At 38.0% G+C, this 19374-nt stretch overlaps 1 protein-coding gene across 1 annotated transcript in view; it reads right to left on the bottom strand.

Moving 5' to 3' along the window:
- Positions 1-12000: 12000 nt before the first annotated feature.
- LOC141333833 (uncharacterized) overlaps positions 12001-19374 on the bottom strand; it is a 376082-nt gene continuing 368708 nt past the window's right edge. The window contains exon 4 of the mRNA XM_073838980.1: positions 12001-12874. Within this exon, the coding sequence (XP_073695081.1) occupies positions 12337-12874 (538 nt within the window). The 3' untranslated portion in view covers positions 12001-12336. The remainder of the gene's footprint in view (positions 12875-19374) is intronic.

The raw sequence follows: 19374 nt of genomic DNA, 5'->3' as shown, positions 1-19374 counted from the left end.
ACCACGGGCAGCGAAGCTAGGCGATGACGAAAACATACAGACTCTGGCAAAAAAGTTTCTCCCCGGAAAGGAGACCTTGATACTTAAGGAGTGGCAGTCCTTCAAGGAGCACATGCATGGAGAAGGGGCATTCAAAGTGAGTGAATTTTATGATGACCATGATGCTCAACATAAATATTATAATTTGATGTATTCATTTATCTGTTTGTCAGAATCATTGTTCTGCAACAAGATCAAACGTTTGGATAGCCTTCAAATCCCAAAATCTGCCTAAACAGGTTCTAATTCACTTTCATATATGCTTATCTGACAGGGTTCCTGAAGATCATTAAAAAGTCATAAAAATCTGAAATTTGAATTTACTGATTTAGGAGCATTGAGATGTCTTAAATATATTTTAGGCTAGGCATTCAATCTTGACATGAGGTCTGAAATCTGATAATATAGCCATTTAGGCTGTCACAAATTGACATTGTTAGATATTCTTGTTTACATGTGACATTTTCTGCACTTCACCAGAAATCAGTTACACTGTTACGCTTACACACTCAAAAAAAGATTTTTAAGTTTTGTTCACTTTACCTGAACAATTCTTCTTAAATTAATGCAATTTTGGCTATTTTTCATTTCAACATGATTGTGTCATGCTAAACTGACTTAAAACTGTCACTTGTTGGTTTAACATGAGGTTTTCATTTTAAATGTACATGTTTCAATCACTTAGCTCAGTCAAACTGTTATGACTGAATTAAATATATATATATATATATATATATATATATATATATATATATATATATATATGTGTGTAGGGTTGTAACGGTATGATAATCGTCTCAGAAAATATCACGGTTTCACGGTTTCGTGGTATACGGTATTAAACTATCATTATTATTATTATTATAATCATCATCAGCTACAATGACCCTTAAATGAATAAAAATAGATGTTTTTTGGTTGAACATGGTTTATTGTAACAAACTTTTTTTAATGAAAATAAAAAGTAAACTCATGGAAGTATGAGTCTACCTTTTGGGGGGGGGGAAATTAAAATGAAGTTGCGCATCACCCATTTGAACAAAATACGGAATAAGTTATTTCTCTTTATATTAGACACGAATAAACCAAACTGATCCTTCCACTTTAACAGCATATATGGGAGAGCAATATGTGCAGGGTCATGTTTGTTAATATTTTCCTGAGATTATCATAGCAGCATGCATTTCTTAGCTTTTTTTCAGGTCAGGTTATGATGAAAAAATGTAAGCATGTTGAGATTTTCAGGGCTCAATTTTGACCGCTGAGGTGAGAGAATGTATCCACTTGTACTAAACATCCTCTCCGAAGGTACACTTGTGGCAGGAACACAACGATACGTTCTGGCCACATTTGCCAGATTTCATCAGCATGCATTATATATATATATATATATATATATATATATATTTCAGTCATTATTTCTTCAGGCTTAACCAAACGTTTTTTTGACAGGATGTACTAAAAACCTATGCATTTCAGTTAGTGTATTTGATGATTATTATTTTAAATGAAATTATAAAATGATCATTAAGTGTTCTCTGAGAGTGGCTGGATATGTTTCATGTGTTTACGTCTTCACTTTGTAGCGTTCCAGGCAAGTCACCCCAAACTGCCTGAGCGCATTTATAATAATTACATTATTATTAATTTGTTCGCAACGTTATATTGTCCTAAAGGCTATTTTTTTTTTTTTACTGTGTAACGTTACCACTTGCATAAACACCGCACCCGTAGGTGCTGACATAGTGGTTTCGCGGGCTATGTCACGTCAGAACTCCGAACTGGGATTATATCGATCTAGTACGAGTTCACGAGTGGGAAGTCACGGGTTTGACGGCCATTCCGGTGCACTTTCACGGGTAGAAGGTTGGAAAAACACGAGTAACGGTTTGCCTGAAACGCGGCAATAGTGAGTGAGACAGACGCTTTAAAAACCATGAGCCTCATGTACTTGAGTGTGTACTAGATCTACAAGGCGAAACGGCGCTGCTCATTCATAGAGACGCACAGAATATAGAATTACAATATATAGCAGTCTTTTTGCGCTGTTTATTCACAGACACACACATCGCGATTTAATTTACTGCACAGCTATATTTTGATTTATTCATCCATCTATCTATCAAATCGCACATGTTACGTGACATCTACACCTACCCTACACCTAAACCTAGCCCTCACAGGAGATTGTGCACACTTTTACTTCATCAAAAAAACTCATTGTGCATGATTTATAAGCCTGTTTCCTCATGGGGACCTGAGAAATGTCCCCACAAGGTCAAAATCTACTGGTATTCCTATCCTTGTGGGGACATTTGGTCCCCACAACGTGATGAATACCAGGTACACACATACACACACAAACACACACACACACACACACACACACACACACACAAACCGCTTTGTTACAATCTGTATTGTTAAAAGCGCTATATAAATAAAGGTGAAAGGTGACACAAACAAACAATGCATTCTATTAGCCTATAACAGAGCTGGAATTTATATACATATTTTTTCAAATAAAAACTCACGCACACATACAAAAATAAATAATTGAATGAGCCAATGTCTGACCATTTTTTTGAATGATCCAATCAACTAGCTGGCTCACCACCCTCACACGCACACACAAACACACACAGGCACACTTCAAAAACGGATCAAAGTCCTACTGCAAGGTTGTTGATACTTCTAAACAAAACGTTTCTGCAGCATATGCTACCTAAACCTGCAGTGGCAGTTATTTTATCAGTTCATTGGGAAGCAGCACAATGAGTAAGAGGTTCAGTGCAGCAGAGACCCTGGATATTCTACTTGAATCCAGTGGGGAGGAAGGAGACCTGCCATCTGAAACCGATGATCAGCCAGAGTTCGACCTGGATGATGAGGACACTGATGGGGAAGACAGTGAGGAAGAGGATCCTGGTGAAGTAAATTATGAATCTAAAAATGGAGAAATCATCTGGACTGCTAATACACCTACACAGACACCAGGGAGAACACCTGCAGAGCAGGTGATGAAGATGACCCGTGGGCCGACACAATTTGCCTGTTCACGTGTGGACAATATAATGTCAGCTTTTGAGCTTTTTTTTCCCTCTGGAAACCCAGACAACACTGATTGACATGACCAATGTAGAGGGGAAACGCGTGTATGTGGAGTCATGGAAAGAGCTGGACTGGGTTGACATACAAGCCTACATTGGTCTGTTATTGCTGGCAGGTGTCTATCGTTCACACAACGAGGCCACAATGAGCTTGTGGAAGGCAGACACAGGGCGGGCCATTTTTCCTGCTACAATGTCTCTGCGTGCTTTCGAAGTGATGACCAGGGTTATCAGGTTTGACAACCGAGCCACAAGACCTGTCCAATGGAGAGAGGACAAACTGGCTGCGATAAGGGAAATCTGGGACAGATGGGTCGAACATCTTCCGCTAATGTACAACCCAGGGCGAGATGTAACTATAGATGAATGCCTGGTACCTTTTAGAGGACGCTGCACCTTCAAGCAATACATGCAAAGTACACCAGCCAGGTATGGAATCAAAATCTGGGCAGCCTGTGATGCAAAGACCAGTTATGCATACAATATGCAAATCTACACTGGCAAGCCGGCTGATGGGCAGCGAGAAAGAAATCTGGCAATGCTTGTTGTCCTCAACATGTCAGCAGGTCTCCAAGGGCACGCCATCACGTGTGACAATTATTTTACATAATATGCCCTTGGCCTTGAGCTTCTGAAAAGAAAACTGGGCATGCTAGGAACAGTGAGGAAGAATAAGCTGGAGCTTCCATCAGCACTGGTGACGACAAGGGGCAGAGAGAAATACTCTTCGGTTTTTGCGTTTACCAGCATGCACACACTTGTCTCTTACTGCCCAAAAAAAATAAAAAAATGTGCTCTTGATGAGCACAGTTCATCGGGATGCCACAGTTAGCACAAGTGAGGAGAAGAAACCCTAATGTAATCCTGGATTACAACAGGACCAAAGGTGGAGTGGACAGCCTTGACCAGGTATTTTACTACTTTTACATTTTTTTTGCATTGTTTACTAATTTTCCTATGACAAATTGCTTGTGGTTTATAATTTGTTACAAATGTATAAATGACTTTTTTTCAGTAAAGTGTTTGATTTTTATTATTTTTCTGTGTATAATTCAAGATGGTCGCTGCTTACACCTGTAAGAGAAAATGCAATCGTTGGCCCATGGTGGTATTTTCCAACATGCTGGATGTGTCTGCCCTGAACGCCTTCATCCTGTGGTCAGAAATTAATCCTGCCTGGAATGCCGGTAAAAACTTCAGAAGGCGGCTCTTTCTGGAGGAGCTCGGGAAGGCTCTGGTGTCTCCACAGATCCAGAGACGGACGGGTGTTCCCCGTGGAGTGGCGTCTTAGAGGATGATGAGCCACATCAGACAACCCTCCTCAGGAGACATGCCTGGCCCATCCACAGCAACTCCCCTTACCAAGAGGAAAAGGTGCCATATCTGCATTTCCAACAGGAAAAAAAACAGCACTGTCTGTGGAAAATGCAGGCAATACATCTGTAGAGAACGTTTTCTTACAACTACCTGCTGCCACAAGTGCATGTAAAACAATAATGCATGTAAATAACTATAATTGTTGTTTGTTACTACCTGCTTATTGTTTGTTCTTATCACTTATTAAGTTATTGTTATTTATATTCTTACCCGTTTGGCACCAATTAGTTTGAGTTATTGAAATTTGATGTTCTTTGTTTCAAATAAATAATGAATGATTTACTACTTTGTCTTTTCCTTATAGCATGGTCATATAAATCTAAGCATATTTTGGCATCTTTGTATAGTCTCACCTAACACAGATATATATTTATTAAAATTACAATTTTAACTTGTGATAAAGTAAAAAAAAATAAGAGGTCAAAAACAGTGGTTCATAGAGTTCAACCAATATGCAGCAATTCAGTACTGCAGCCATCTAGTGGTTATTGAAATTATTGTTTTTTTGTTAATTTTATACTAACATAAGACACCAGATGCCACCAAAGTCACTTCATCTTTAGATTTTTACTCTCTGAACTTACTGGAATGATTTTTTTAATTAAGATAATTAAATATTTAATATAACATAAAAATAAGCATATTTTACGTAAATAAATTCAAAAATACCCCCAAAATAAAAAAAAAAACACCATAAATTGATAGATTTTATTTTATCGAAGATAGTGATATAACATTTATTGAACACAAATTTTTCGATCACACCTGAGACCTCTGTGCCCACATTTGTCCACAAACACGGAATTAAGGACTGTAATGCGAATACGGTATTAGGGTTAAGTGTCTTACACCTACGTGTCATCCAAATAAACCTTACTCAATCTCATATGTCTTTGTATTTGGTCTTCATAACAAATCTGAAATGGTTTATTTCATACAGGCACAAACTTGTTCACTTGAAATAATGTAAATTAACCCTCTTTAAAATGATTTCCTTAGGACGACAACCAAGCATAAATAATGACCCTGCTAGCCAGTGAGTGTGATGAGTGTGTACAAGTCTACCCACTACTAGCAATTGGACTTGTCATTCCTGTGTCAAGTGTGAACTGTGAGAGAGACTTCTCCACAATGAATAGGGTAAGAACAGAGCACCTGGCACTATGACTGAAGTTGTAGTTCCCCCTCAGTCGAATCACTTCGACGTTACATTGGGAACTCACTTGAGAGACCAATCATCTCTGAGCCTTATTCAAAAGGCCAATGAAAATTGGCGAGTGGCATTTGCATGCCAAGCCACTCCCCGTACATACGGATATATCAGAGGGCGGCATGCAGCCAGTCATTCAGATTTTTGCTTCAGAGCCTTCATGCTCGAGCTGACATTGAAGAACAAATTGTTCCTGCGAGTTCACTCACTCTATCCCCCGCTGGCGTGCTGCTGATCTAAAAGAGCATTTCTAAAAAGTGCATTTTGACGGCCGCCAGCGGGATCCTGCGGGATCCTGCGGGCTGCCGTTTTCACGGCTTCAAGAAGCCTCTACAAACCAGCGAGCAGCCTCATTTGGGTGCACAGTGGTGCCGCGCTCCCTGGGCAGACCGGGATAAAAGAGTGAATTTCTCACGGCTGTGGAAGACGTCCTGCGGTAGTCTCCTCACTTCGCTGGACGGACATGAGCACTGCCTCACGTGCTTGGAAGAGCACGCTGGGGCAGCGTTCATGGATGGTTCGCACGTTCATTGCGGCCATTTCCTCCCTTGTCTTAACATAAAGACTTCAGGTGAGCGGGAGGACGGCTTGTGTCGGCTTGCTGCGCCATTCCCACGAGGATCCGTGCGCTATTTCCCAGGATGTAGCCCTCCGGTGAACCCTGGGTCCTCCATGCCCCGCAGTCAGGTCTAGATGCGGACTAGTTCCTGACTGTAATCCTGCCAGGTCTCCTTCGCCCCACAGGTTGTGGCTATATTCTAAGTATTTTCCAGCGGTCAGCCAGAAGGCTGCTGTTTTCCTTGTATATCCCTAAAGGTTTATGGATATATTGAATTTACTTTTATTTCCACATGATTAGATTTCCCCCCAACCCATGCTTCACTACAACTGGCATCCCTGTGGGGTCCCCCCACTATTGGCCCCCACGGCGTTGGGAAGGTTACGTCCGCAGATGTCAGCACATGGGTTTGTGCGTAACACGGCGTCAGGGTTGTGGCCTGTTCCATAGGGTCTGTTCCCAATGTAACGTCAAAGTGATTCGACTGAGGGGGAACGTCTAGGTTACGTAGGTAACCCTCGTTCCCTGAAGGAGGGAACAGAGACGTTACATTCCCCTGCCACGACCCTGGCGTCACGCTGACGCCGGCTCGATCCGGCTCCTCAGCGAAAACCTGAATGACTGGCTGCATGCCGCCCTCTGATATACCCGTATGTACAGGGAGTGGCTTGGCATGCAAATGCCACTCGCCAATTTTCATTGGCCTTTTGAATAAGGCTCAGAGATGATTGGTCTCTCAAGTGAGTTCCCAATGTAACGTCTCCGTTCCCTCCTTCAGGGAACGAGGGTTACCTACATAACCTGGAAGATATTTGTGCCAACTACATAAGCCAGTGGTTCTCAACCGGATTTCTCTCCATATAATGGACTTCTATGGTGCCCTCGAGTTTGAACTTTCAAAATGCAGCTTCAAATGGCACTAAATGATCACAGTCGAGGAAAGAAGGGTCTTATCTAGCAAAACGATTGCTAATCAAAAAAAATTGCAATGTATACACTTTTTAACCTCAAATGCTCATCTTGTCAAGCTCTGTGTAGAGATTAAAAATATAAATTGTAAATGCTTTTAGAAAATAACCGATTGTTTCACTACATAAGACCCTTCTTCCTCCGCTGGGATCATTTAGAGCAGGGTTGCCCAATATGTCGATCGCAATCTACCGGTCGATTGCAAAGCTGGTGTGGGTAGATCGCACGGCATTGACAATTAGACGTCAAATTAAGTAGATGATCAGCCAATGTAGCCAGCCAATCATCCATCCTCACTATTAATTTTGTCCCTTGTTTGATGTGCAAGGCAGCCAGTCTGACATCTGACCTTTTATGACACGTATCACCGCTCATGAACGTGCATACAAGGGCGCCAAATACTGCAAAACTTTAGCAAGCTAGCGAGATAGCCTCCAATTTATTTCTTTTAAACTTAAGAAAAGGTATAAAAATTAGTGGGGGAGCTGGACAAATTAAGAAGTTAAAAACTTACCATTTCCATATGGAGTGGGAGGTGGGTTTTTTTTCTCACTATGTCATTTTCGAAGTGCATTTGCCTAATCTGCCAGTCTGTAATCGCCATTCCGAAGAAGGGAAATGTGGAGCAGCATTTTCGGACTGTTCATAAAAACTACGACACTGACTTCCCTCCGAAAAGCCAATTAAGAAAAAGAAGGGTGAAGGAACTAAAATCTCAGTTGTCCGGACAGCAGTAATTTTTCTCACAGCTAATTTCAAAAGTGAACACTGAACTCAAAAACTTAAAATGGAGAATCGAAAGTACTGGTCTGTGGAAGATAACAGGGCTCTTCTAAGTATTTGGGCCGAGGACAATGTACAACACCAGTTTGACGGCGTCTTCAGAAACAAAGACGTGATAAAATACATTGCTGCTGAACGATAACTTGCGCATTTTGTCAGTAAAGTCTGTTCTGTAATCAGCGGTAAATGCCATCAGGTGCGTGATTTCACGTTGAGCCGTATATACTACACACAGCCGTTGTTTACCGACGAGCTGCGCAAATCAATGTTCATTATCAGTGTGAATGTGCGCAGCTCGTCAGTAAACAACGGCTGTGTGTAGTATATACGGCTCAACGTGAAATCACGCACCTGATGGCATTTACCGCTGATTACAGAACCGACTTTACTGACAAAATGCGCAAGTTATCGACCGATACATATCGGTGCATCCCTATTTTTTATCATTTAAATATATTAAATATTAGTATAATGTGTTCACTGATACACATTTAATGTATACACATTTAATGGGTGTATTGGAAGTTGTTGCAAAAGTCATTGTCCAGGAAAAAAAAGTATTGTATTACTTACTAAAAAAAAACAACAACTCACCAACACACATTGATAACATGAGCAACATGAGCACATGACATCAACATTACAAGGTGGGCATTCATGCATCTTCTGTATCCGGCTTCCGCATCACTGTATTGTTCTTTTTTGCCTTGCAGCAAACATAAGCTTTGGGCGTAAACGCCGCTGAGCCTCCATCTTCGTTTCTTGGTTTCGCTGCTTCATCTTTCACCAAGAAAACACCAAAAGAAGCAAACAAACAGCCGCTTCGGTTCTCTCCATTTTGTCCGTTTGATGATCACACTGCGGTGGCCTACCTGACTTACTTTCAATCTTCCCGCTGAAAGGGGAGGGGTTTCGTGACGTTTGATCCAAGGAGGTGTGTAAAGGGCGGGCTTTAGATTTGCAGCAAGGCTACTGGCTCGATAGTGGAAATGCAGCTTACTTTTGGCCTCGGGGCTTGCGAATTGAGGCCATTGGCCCTGCCCGGCACGCTCTAAGCACTGGCTCACACTGGCCAGTGGAAAAATGTCTTATTATTACTATTATTTAGAATATAAGTAATACTACTACTACTACTGTTGAAAAATTAATACAACTTTATTTTTTTCAGGACAGTCACAATATTTCTTTCATGTTTTAATTTGAATAATAAATCCCCTTTACTAGCCAAATTTTGTTAATTAAAAGATACATAAATTTGTATGCTTTCATTTAATAACCAGAAAAAAATTAAAAAAACAGCAGAAATTCTGAGGGAGGAAAAATAAAATAAAATAACCTTTTGTAAAAAAAAATAAATGAAAGTCATCTGTATGCATTCAAAGAATTAAGAAAGAAAATTAAAAATTTAACTAACCAGAATTTGGTAACAATAAAACATAAGGTGAGAAAAAAAAAAATTAGGGCCCTAAACATGTAATTGTTTTTAAGCCATTAATAAAATCATGAAACTTATTCAATTTAACATAAATTTAATTTATTAGACATGCTATTTTGATGAATACAATTTTATTTAACCATAAAAAAGGAGTCCATAAAAATTAACAGAAAAAATGAATTTTGGAACAAAAAATAAAATAAAAAAATAAAACTGATTTGACAGGACCCTACTGAACAAAAACATACAGTCGTAGGACATTTAACACAACGTTAGAAAAAAAAATGATACTACATTAACTACTACATTCATTCCAATGCTACCCAAGGACATTCAAATGTGCCAAAAGTATAACATAGGCTTAAAGGTTTAGTTCACCCAAAAATAAAAATTCTGTCATTAATTACTCACCCTAATGTTGATCTAAACCTTTAAGACTTTCTTTCATCTTTGGAACACATTTTAAGATATGAAATCTAAGATGTCTCAGACTCTCCCATAGACAGCAAGGGTACTACCACGTTAAAAGCCCAAAAAAGTACCAAGATGATCGACAAAGTAGTTCATGGGTAATCAGTGGTTCAACTGTAATTTTACGAAGCTACCAGAATTTTTGTGCAAATAAAACTAAAATAAAGACTTTATTTCACAGTTTTCTCTACTGCGTCATTCTGGATGTGCATTCACAAGTATACTCAGACGCATACGTGTGGCGACACTGATGCAAATCAATAGATTTGAATAGCTTTCATACAGCATGGGTCTCTCCGCATGTAACATGTTTATCGTCATAATGCTGGATCTGGGTCTGTGTCAGCGCCGGTGCTCCTACATGCATGCATCGTGGGACTCTCATGACCTTGCATCCACAAATCACGCAGTAGAGATGAAAATGTAGAATAAAGTTTTATTTTTGATTTCTTTGCACAAAAAGTACTTTCGTAGCTTTGTACATTTCCGGTTGAACCATTGATGTTACATGGACTACTTAGTACTTTTCTGTGTCTTAAATGTGGGAGAACCCTTGCTGTCTATGGTAAAGTCAGAGACCTCTCAGATTTCATCAGCAATATCTTAAACTGTATTTTGAAGATGAACGAAGGTCTTATGGTTGAGGTTGAGTAATTTATGACAGAATTTTCATTTTTGGGTGAACTAACCCTTTAAGGCTTCTCTCTTGTGTGAATTCTAACTGGGCAGTCATGGCCTAAGATGGTAAGAGAGTTAGGCTTGTAACCCGTTCGATTCCCACACCGGCAGGAATTGAAGGTGGGGAGTGTGAATGTACAGCACTCTTTCCACCTTCAATACCATGACTGAGGTGCCCTTGAGCACGGTGTGTGTTCCCAGTGTGTGTGTTTGTTCACTTCTCACTGCTGTGTTTGTACTTGGATGGGTTAAATGCAGAGCACCAATTTTGAGCATGGGTCACCACACTTGACAATATGTCACGACTTAACCCCTTCAGACCTGAATTGTTTTCACTGAACCAAAAATGTTTTACCCACTTGATATTTGCTCTTCTCCAACATATAAATGAGTATAAACAAGAAAGATTTGTGCCAACTCATTTTTTATTAGATTTTTCTCATGTCCACTGTAGTGGACGCCAGGTCTGAAGGAAAACAAAAATCCCCATTTTTTAACGATACATAATAAATAGAGTTTGTGCACTATAGTTGAAATAGTGTTTAAGATTTTGAAAAGAACATACTGTAACAATAAACAATGCAGTAAGAATGTGGAAAAAAGGTAAGATGATATGAAATAAAAAAAATGGTTGTTTGATCCCTTTTTTGGTTGAATTGGGTGATTTGGAGTACATGTATAAATGTCTTTGCGTGTGTGTGAATTGGTTTATGTGTACTTGCCATTTGTTTTAATGACTATATGATTGTGTGCATTATAGTATCAAGGTATTAGTGTGCATGGAGGGGGTGTGAATGTGTGTATTACACTGTATTCACTGATCACATCCACTATAGCTCTTCCTCACTAAAATCAACAAAATATTGATTGACAGGCTATAGTCAATTTGAAGACATAAATGAAATCATAATAATATTAATTTCATTAATTTACATCAACATTCATAAAACATTAACATTTGATTTTGTAGCACTGTATTTAGCTTTGAAATGCTTCAACAAATTTCTCTACCTGTTTTACAACTAATTCATGAGATTCCTGCTTATATCACTTGGTGTCCATTGTGATGGACATTTGAAAAAATCCTATGTTCTGCAAATCTGAAAGATCTTCAAAATAACTTTGAATTTTATTATTTGATAGTCTTAATTTGATAATAGATGCAAGTTGATCAGGCTACCATTAACATAACCCTGCATATAAAAGGTCAAATATGGGCTTCCTCCTCTTCCTGTCTAGTTGGTTATCATGTCTCTCTTTTGTGATGCCTGTAGCAAAAATAAATAGCAAACAATGTCATGATTACGTTTTATTTCGTTTTCATACTTTCATAAAGTCATGCAACATACTCTACCTTGTCACTGGACATCGTTATTTCCAAAGCCGGTATTGGATAGCCTCCAAACAAATAACGTGCATGTGATGCGACCGTAGGCTAAATTATTTACGACAGCGGTAATAGACAATTCCGCTTCCAACCTGTAGAGGGAAAAAAGTTCCTTGGTGTTGCTTTAATCAGATTAAGTTAAGAGTCATATCTTGTGATGGGTTGATCAGGGACCAATCAGTGACCAGGCATGGCTCATATTATAAAAACTTAAAATTTTATTGGTTTAAACAAAAAATCATGCAATGTCCACTCCAAACGACGCAAAGTCTGAAGGGGTTAATGTAGACAGAATCTCTTTCCACAATGTTGGAAGGTTTAAGGCTTCTCTCCAGTGTGAACTCTCATGTGTCTGTTAAGGGTTCCTTTTTGAGTAAAACTTAGTCCACATTGAAGGCAGGTGTAAGGTTTCTCTCCAGTGTGAATTTTCATGTGAGCTTCGAGATTTCTCTTTAGGGAGAAACTCTTTCCACACTGTTGGCAGGTATAGGGCTTGTCTCCAGTATGAATTTTCATGTGGGTTATAAGGGCTCCTTTTTGATTGTAACTATTTCCACACAGTTTGCAGGTGTAAGGCTTTTCTCCGGTGTGAATTCTCATGTGTCTGCTAAGGGTTCCATTTTGAGTGAAACTTAGTCCACACTGATGGCAGGTGTAAGGTTTCTCTCCTCTGTGAATTCTAATGTGCCTTTTGAGAGATTCATTTTTTGTGAAACGTTTTGCACATTGTTGGCAGTTGAAATATCTCTCTCCAGTGTGAACACTCATGTGGGCTTTGAGGTATCTCTGTAGAGAGAAACTTTTTCCACACTGATGGCAGGTGTAAGGCTTCTCTCCAGTGTGAATTCTTGAATGGATTTCAAGGTTTTCTTTTTCAGTGAAAATTTTTCCACACTGTTGGCAGAGGAAATGACTTCTAGGTTTTGTCTTTTGCGTTCTCTTTTGTGTAGTCTGTTTAGTTTTTGAGCAACTAAACACATTTTCTCCAGTGATATTATGTTTCTTATACTGATCTTTGTCTTCTATTTCATTTAGTTCTTCGCTTTCTTCTTTCAGCAGCATCAGGTCTAAAGCAGAAAAAGACTAATACAAGTTAATGATGCTGCTCTACAGTGGCATACCACACATCTTAGAGGCCCCCCTCAAAGAACGAGATGGGGCCCCTCCCACCAACAGTGATGTCATGCATGAAACTATTGTGCACCTGAGTCCGTCTCTCCCATTTACATAACTGATTTTTCAGAAACGAATGTGGAGAGTTATCATTGCATTGATGCATTAGACATTTTGATTATTGGCATAGGCTTTAGAATATATAGCATATAACGTGCGTATTTGATTGTTTTTCAATCAGACTGAAATCCCTGCAGGAATAAATATTTAGTCAATTTTTATATTGCGAGCGTTTTGGTGTGCAAAGACTTTGACTGCAGATTTTATGTCGATGTTGCGAGCAAGTAGCCTGGAAAAAATCCAGACCCTAATCTATTAAGATTAAGGGTCTGGCATCGAGCAATGAAAAGGACCTAACTCGAGGGGCGGCACCAAGCATGCATTTGAAACTCTCACTGCATGCAATTGGATAACGCCACGACCAATCACAAATTCACTAAGCCCCATAAGCTTAGCTACCAGCTGAGCTAACTGATAGATTAAACTCTTGCCATATCCAGTCAGCAAAACAGCAAAAACGTCCTTCTTGCAAATGAACGATTCGAGCACGGTTTTCTGTTCCTCTTTTAAATGAAAAGCAAAGTCTAACTCGGTCATTGTAGCGGCCAAAGCCATTTCAAACAACTGGTTTTCATCTGTAGAATAGATCTCTTTCAATGTTTACTAAATGATTCCGGACGTCGCAGCGCGGTCGTCATCAGCTTAGCTCGCCTCTGGCCCGCCTACATCAGATACACCGATTTGACGTAATGCAGTAACGTGCATCATTGCTCGATGCCAGAGTGTCTTGCAGAGACAATTCAAATTGTGCTCTCGCGAGACCCCTGGATTTCCAGGGTAGCGAGCGAGGGCATTCTCAATACTTAGAAGAGCTAAACTGGACAGTCTTTCTTATAACATTGTGCTCCAGAGAAATGTCTTGCTCATTTCAATTTCGAGAACTAACGGTAAATTGAACGATAAAATCTCGTCAGTGAAGCGCTGCCAGGTCATTGTCAGAGAAGTGCAGCAGAGGACCAGATCACAAAAACATATAAATATATTTCACTTAAATCAAAAAGATTAACAAAAGGAAAGGAGAAAAATGTGCTGAGCTTCAATTCTTTGCAACATGTTCATTTAACGGAAAACGAGGGGGAAGCCGTTTTCTTTATTTTATTTTATTTTATTTTCTTTCCTTTTTTTTTGCCAAAGCTTTACAGTGATGAATGCTATCTTGGCTTGTAAGAGCAACAAGCACTGGTATGGCTAAATTACGAGTAACAGTTGGAAAAAACAATGCAGTGATCGCGCTGGCGCCTCACGCGCACACACATTATTGCTACCTTAACATTGCATTGTTCATTATCAAAATAAAATACATTTAAAGAAAAATATAATGGTTACAATTCTAAATTTAAATAGTCCGTTAAGCGTGACCTGCACCTCACTGTGCTGTTATAGTCTTTGTGAAGGATAATGTTGTGGATAGTTTGTTGTGGAGAGAAGGGAATAAATAGCCTTTAGTTGTGTTTATAATGTTTGTAAGCATTTTGATTTAGGCTACCGGTATTTTAGCCTACATTAGCTATTTCTGAATGTAATCATTAAATGCATGTTCCTGTCAAAACTTAATTTTATACAAGTAGCGTGTTTTTAACTATATAGAAACCATTGTAAATATCTTGAAAAAATACTTTGTCTTTAAAGTGTTAACCAAAATCTAGAAAAGATGATGCTGTATTGGCTATGACTAGTGCAGTTACCAGATTAAGACTCTCTTCTCAATTTTTTTTTGTTTTTTTTTTTGAGTAGCCTAAAGAAAACGCTGAATGGTAATAATACAGAGAAATGCATGAACTTAACGGTAAAATACAAATTCAGCTCATAAGGAACCACTTTTTTTTGTTTTAAGCCATGCTTAAAGCATACAGAGTCCTGCACATGACATGCAGGGGAAAAAATAAATGATCCGCACGAATTCGCATTTTCTCATGTTACTAAATTGAGCATGACACTACTAAATCGTGACCAGGATTTAGTTAAATCAAATCTACGAACAAATTATTTTATCATGCACTCAATTTAGGGAACGAGTTAGTAGGCCTAAATTATGTACACGATTTAGCAAAAGGAGGGAGCGAATTATACTATTGTGCGCACGCTTTAAATTTTCCACTGGGGTTCTGTAAGCCACTTTAAGCGTAAACATTTGCTCTTTGAGTATGGCGCTGTTGTCTTAGAAGTATAGTGTTTATGACAAGTGAAATGTCAGAAAAAATATTTTCCCCGGTTGTTATTTTAGAACATTAAACTCACGCCACTGCACTACCCTTGCGCTCACATCTCGCGTCTTTTGCAGCATCTCGAAGCTGCTCTACACCACGCCACTGCTGCTCTACATGTTTTGCATGTCTCTTATTTAACACACCTGACTCATGCTCAAGGCAGAAATGCGTCTCTTTATCAAGAAAAATGTACCATTAATGCTTTAGTACTAGCATTGTTATTTCTACCAGTTTAAATACAAAGTGCACTATTTGTTATTAAAGTAATTTTATTGTGAGAAAATCCTGTAATGTTTATTATTTTCTTTTATTATAAAATAAAACATTTTAATTGGAGAAAATATTTCTGTATATGCTTTGATTACAGTTCTTTAAAAAAAAAAAATGTTTAATCGGAATTGGCAAAAATCGGAATAGGCAGGTCACACTTACAGAAAAATCAGAATCGGCCAAGGAAGCTGAAATCGGTGCATCTCTATTAATAACAATAACTCACACGGCATGTTTCTGTTGCAAAGAGAGTTTCTTAAAGGTTGCATCAGCGATTTCAAGCCTAAAACGAAAGTGTCAAATTCAGCTGACCTTTCTTCATGATCCACTCGCTGCCTGCCCCATAAATCGACTGTAAAAAAACGCGTCTCTCTGGTCAGCCTATCGGTGCTATCAACCATTCCACAGAAAGGTTGGTAGCACCGATTGTTTTTTTGGCATGTCTCGGACCCTAGGCTGACCAGAGAGACAAGTTTTTTTTTTACAGTCGATTTACAGGCAGCGAGCGGATCGTGAAGAAAGGTAAACTGAATTTGACACTTTATGTTTCAGGCTTGAAATCGCTGATACAACCTTTAAATCGATCTTTATGTAGTCTGTCAACATTTGTTCTTCATGCTATTAAGTGCTACAAATCTTCTTTAAAGACACAATGAACAGCACCATGATTTGCTAAAGCAGAAAACTCTGGGCATTCAATCGTGACAAAATTGGCTCTGCGGATTACTCCGCTGTGGCGACCCCTATTAAAAAAGGGAGCGAACCGAAAGAGAGAGTTCTATCTTTCCCCTTTTCCTAATTTTTCCCCTCCTTTTTCAAAAAACTACTTTATACAAGATATTGAGATGTACAACTTATACATTACAATCTTACACCTCACATAAATGCATCTAAATTTAACCTGAACGTTTGTGTTTTTGTTTTGGCTTATTTATTTATTTTTTATTGTCAGACTTGCTTTATATTTACAGCATGTCGTTTTTTCTTATTTTGTACTGCTTTTCTGTATCTCCTAAATGGTCTTGTTCTAAAAACAATAACCAAAAATAGATATTTTAGTAAAAATAAACGATATTACTAGAAGAATTGCATGAAAAAGTATAATTGTTCCATTTGTATAGTCTCAGTGAGCTTTTATACATGCGTAGTAAGGTGAATTTTAAGTTTTCTGACATTTCAGTGTGGATGTGAAAGTTTCAGAAAATGCTTGAAAACGCTAGTGTAGAGAAAATTTTAAAACAAACGCCTATCAGTTGTATGCGGATTAATTTAGATGTAGCCTAGTTTAGATGTAGTGTCCACTGGCTGTTTTATTTGCTTACCAAATAGCTTTAAATTAACAAATGCAGACAGCATGCAGTAGCCAAATATGACTACTCATATTTCAAAGTTTGCTTGAAGTGCTAGAAATCTATGTTTTTAATATTAGAAACAGATATTGGGTTTAATTTTACAGAAATAAACACATTTTCTAATATTGTTAGGGCTAATTCCATGTTATTGTTACAACTTAAATGTATGATCTCATAATAACAAATACACTGATATTCTCAGCAAGATATTCTCAGCTGCACTTGAAGGCAGCGTTAGTATTTGTCATGTGATCTCAACATTTATGTTGAATGTCTCCACATTTCTACACTCCTGTGACATTATTCATAAATATCATTCATTTCAGCTTTGAGAATAAAAACCAACCTATTTGTTCCTCAGTATCTTCATGTTTGACTCTGAATGCCTCTTCAATCTTTATGTTTTCACTCTCCTCTTTAATAAATGCCATCTTTGGTTGTTCCTCAATATCTTCATGCTTGAATGTTTCTTCAATCTCCATGTCTTCGCTCTCCACTTTAATAAACGCCATCTTTATAATAGTGTGTGTCACATGGATCTCTGTTGATTCTCCAGGAGTTTTTCTGTGTTTGAACACTTTGTCCTGTTTAAGATGAGAATAATTAATAGAGAGAAAAATCAATGCAAACTAAATCTCTGTGTGCATCTCAATCAGCTCCTAGTTCAGTAGTCAGTGCACTGGTGAGAGAGTGAGACTGAGTTTATAGACTTGATTAAAAATATATACAAATTACACAGAAGGTTCATATTTCAGCATTCTATTTTTAATTTACATTTGGTATTCAATTATTTGTACATACATTTCACTTTTATGAAAACATTAGCGGTTGTGATTCACTCGTTTGTGTTTGTTGTTGTCGTTTGTAGTCCGCGTGCCGCTGAATCGAATCACTGAATCATTTCACAAATGACTTGACTAATATGATTCGGATTCTCAGTTTCTCTCATCACTTCTTATCATCACACGATTGATTCATGATACAGAGAGCAAAACGAGACGCACATTCTCTGTTACTAAAGGCTAACGCTTTATTTAAATAACACTAAATAAAGCATTACAACGTTATATTTAGGAATACTGCCTTTATTTTACATAGCTTGGGTAAAATGCTTTTATTGATCTAACAGATTGCATTGATTTAAAAACATAAAACCACAAACCTTTTTTCAGATGATTCACAACAGATGAGGAGCTCAGCGCATCTAAATGACGTCACACCCCAGACCAAAATAAAAGTCTCTTGCGTGCACTGTTCTCTAGAATCACAAACACATTATAGAAATGTGTATGGGTCATTCCAGAATTGGAGGACATTTCATGTCCCCCCTATGAAATTTCAAATAATCTATGTATAATATACAAAAAAAATAGTCACTGTGTAAAAAACACTTGTCCTGAAACTAAATATATATAGACTTGAAGATTTTTTTACATACAATCGAATTTCGTACCCATGATGATGCATTTCCAAAGTTATTAACACTGTAAATCTAGGAATACTTTTCTCTATTATTATTATTATTATTATTATTTTTCATTTAATGTACATTTAAAACAATGCTGGTTTTATACCTTGCAATTAAATTCGCATAAAACTAGTTAATGCTGCGGTGTAACTGTTACAAAGGTGATGTGATGCCAAATTTGATCACTCTTTTGAATATTGTAATCAGTCTCTTGTTATTTGGTTTGTGTATTTTATTTATTTATCTTTTGGAAAGTCATTGAAACACTGTCGGGATTTTATTTTTTATTTTGCTATTGGGGCAAATGAGGACACAAAAACATATTTGAGGCAGTTTCCATTTACCACTACAGAAGTTTACAAAACTATGACTACTTCAGTTTCTGAGAACCCTATAAATGTGAAAATGGTCTATAGTCACATTAGAAAAAAAATCTGCATGAATTTGTGATGAAGAGAGACAGACAAGAGAGACGCATGTGTAAAGATTTTTTTCAAATTTATTTTCATATAAAAATAGCTAAAATTATATCATGTTTATTAGCTACACAGCACGTGAGTGTGAAAACGCGATATCCACCTTTGATCTCGTAGATATCTTTTCCACTTCAAGAGCTCAGAACTGCACTTATTTCACTCCTCTCCTCACTGCAGATGCCTACTCTCGCCTTCACTTCGGGCTAGGCGCATCTTAAACAAGCCTAACGATTATACAAGCAGTGATGTAAAAATCTAGGTCATTTATGTCCAATAAAACCAATTTAAAGAACAATATTTTGTTTCTTTGACTACTTTTACAGGAGAAAGTTTAACGTTTCAGCTGAAAT

Source organism: Garra rufa, chromosome 4 (assembly GCF_049309525.1).
Source record: "Garra rufa chromosome 4, GarRuf1.0, whole genome shotgun sequence".
Classification (NCBI taxonomy): Eukaryota; Metazoa; Chordata; class Actinopteri; order Cypriniformes; family Cyprinidae; genus Garra; species Garra rufa.
The sequence above is the reverse complement of the archived record's forward strand: the minus strand, read 5'-3'. Positions and strand labels throughout refer to the sequence as shown.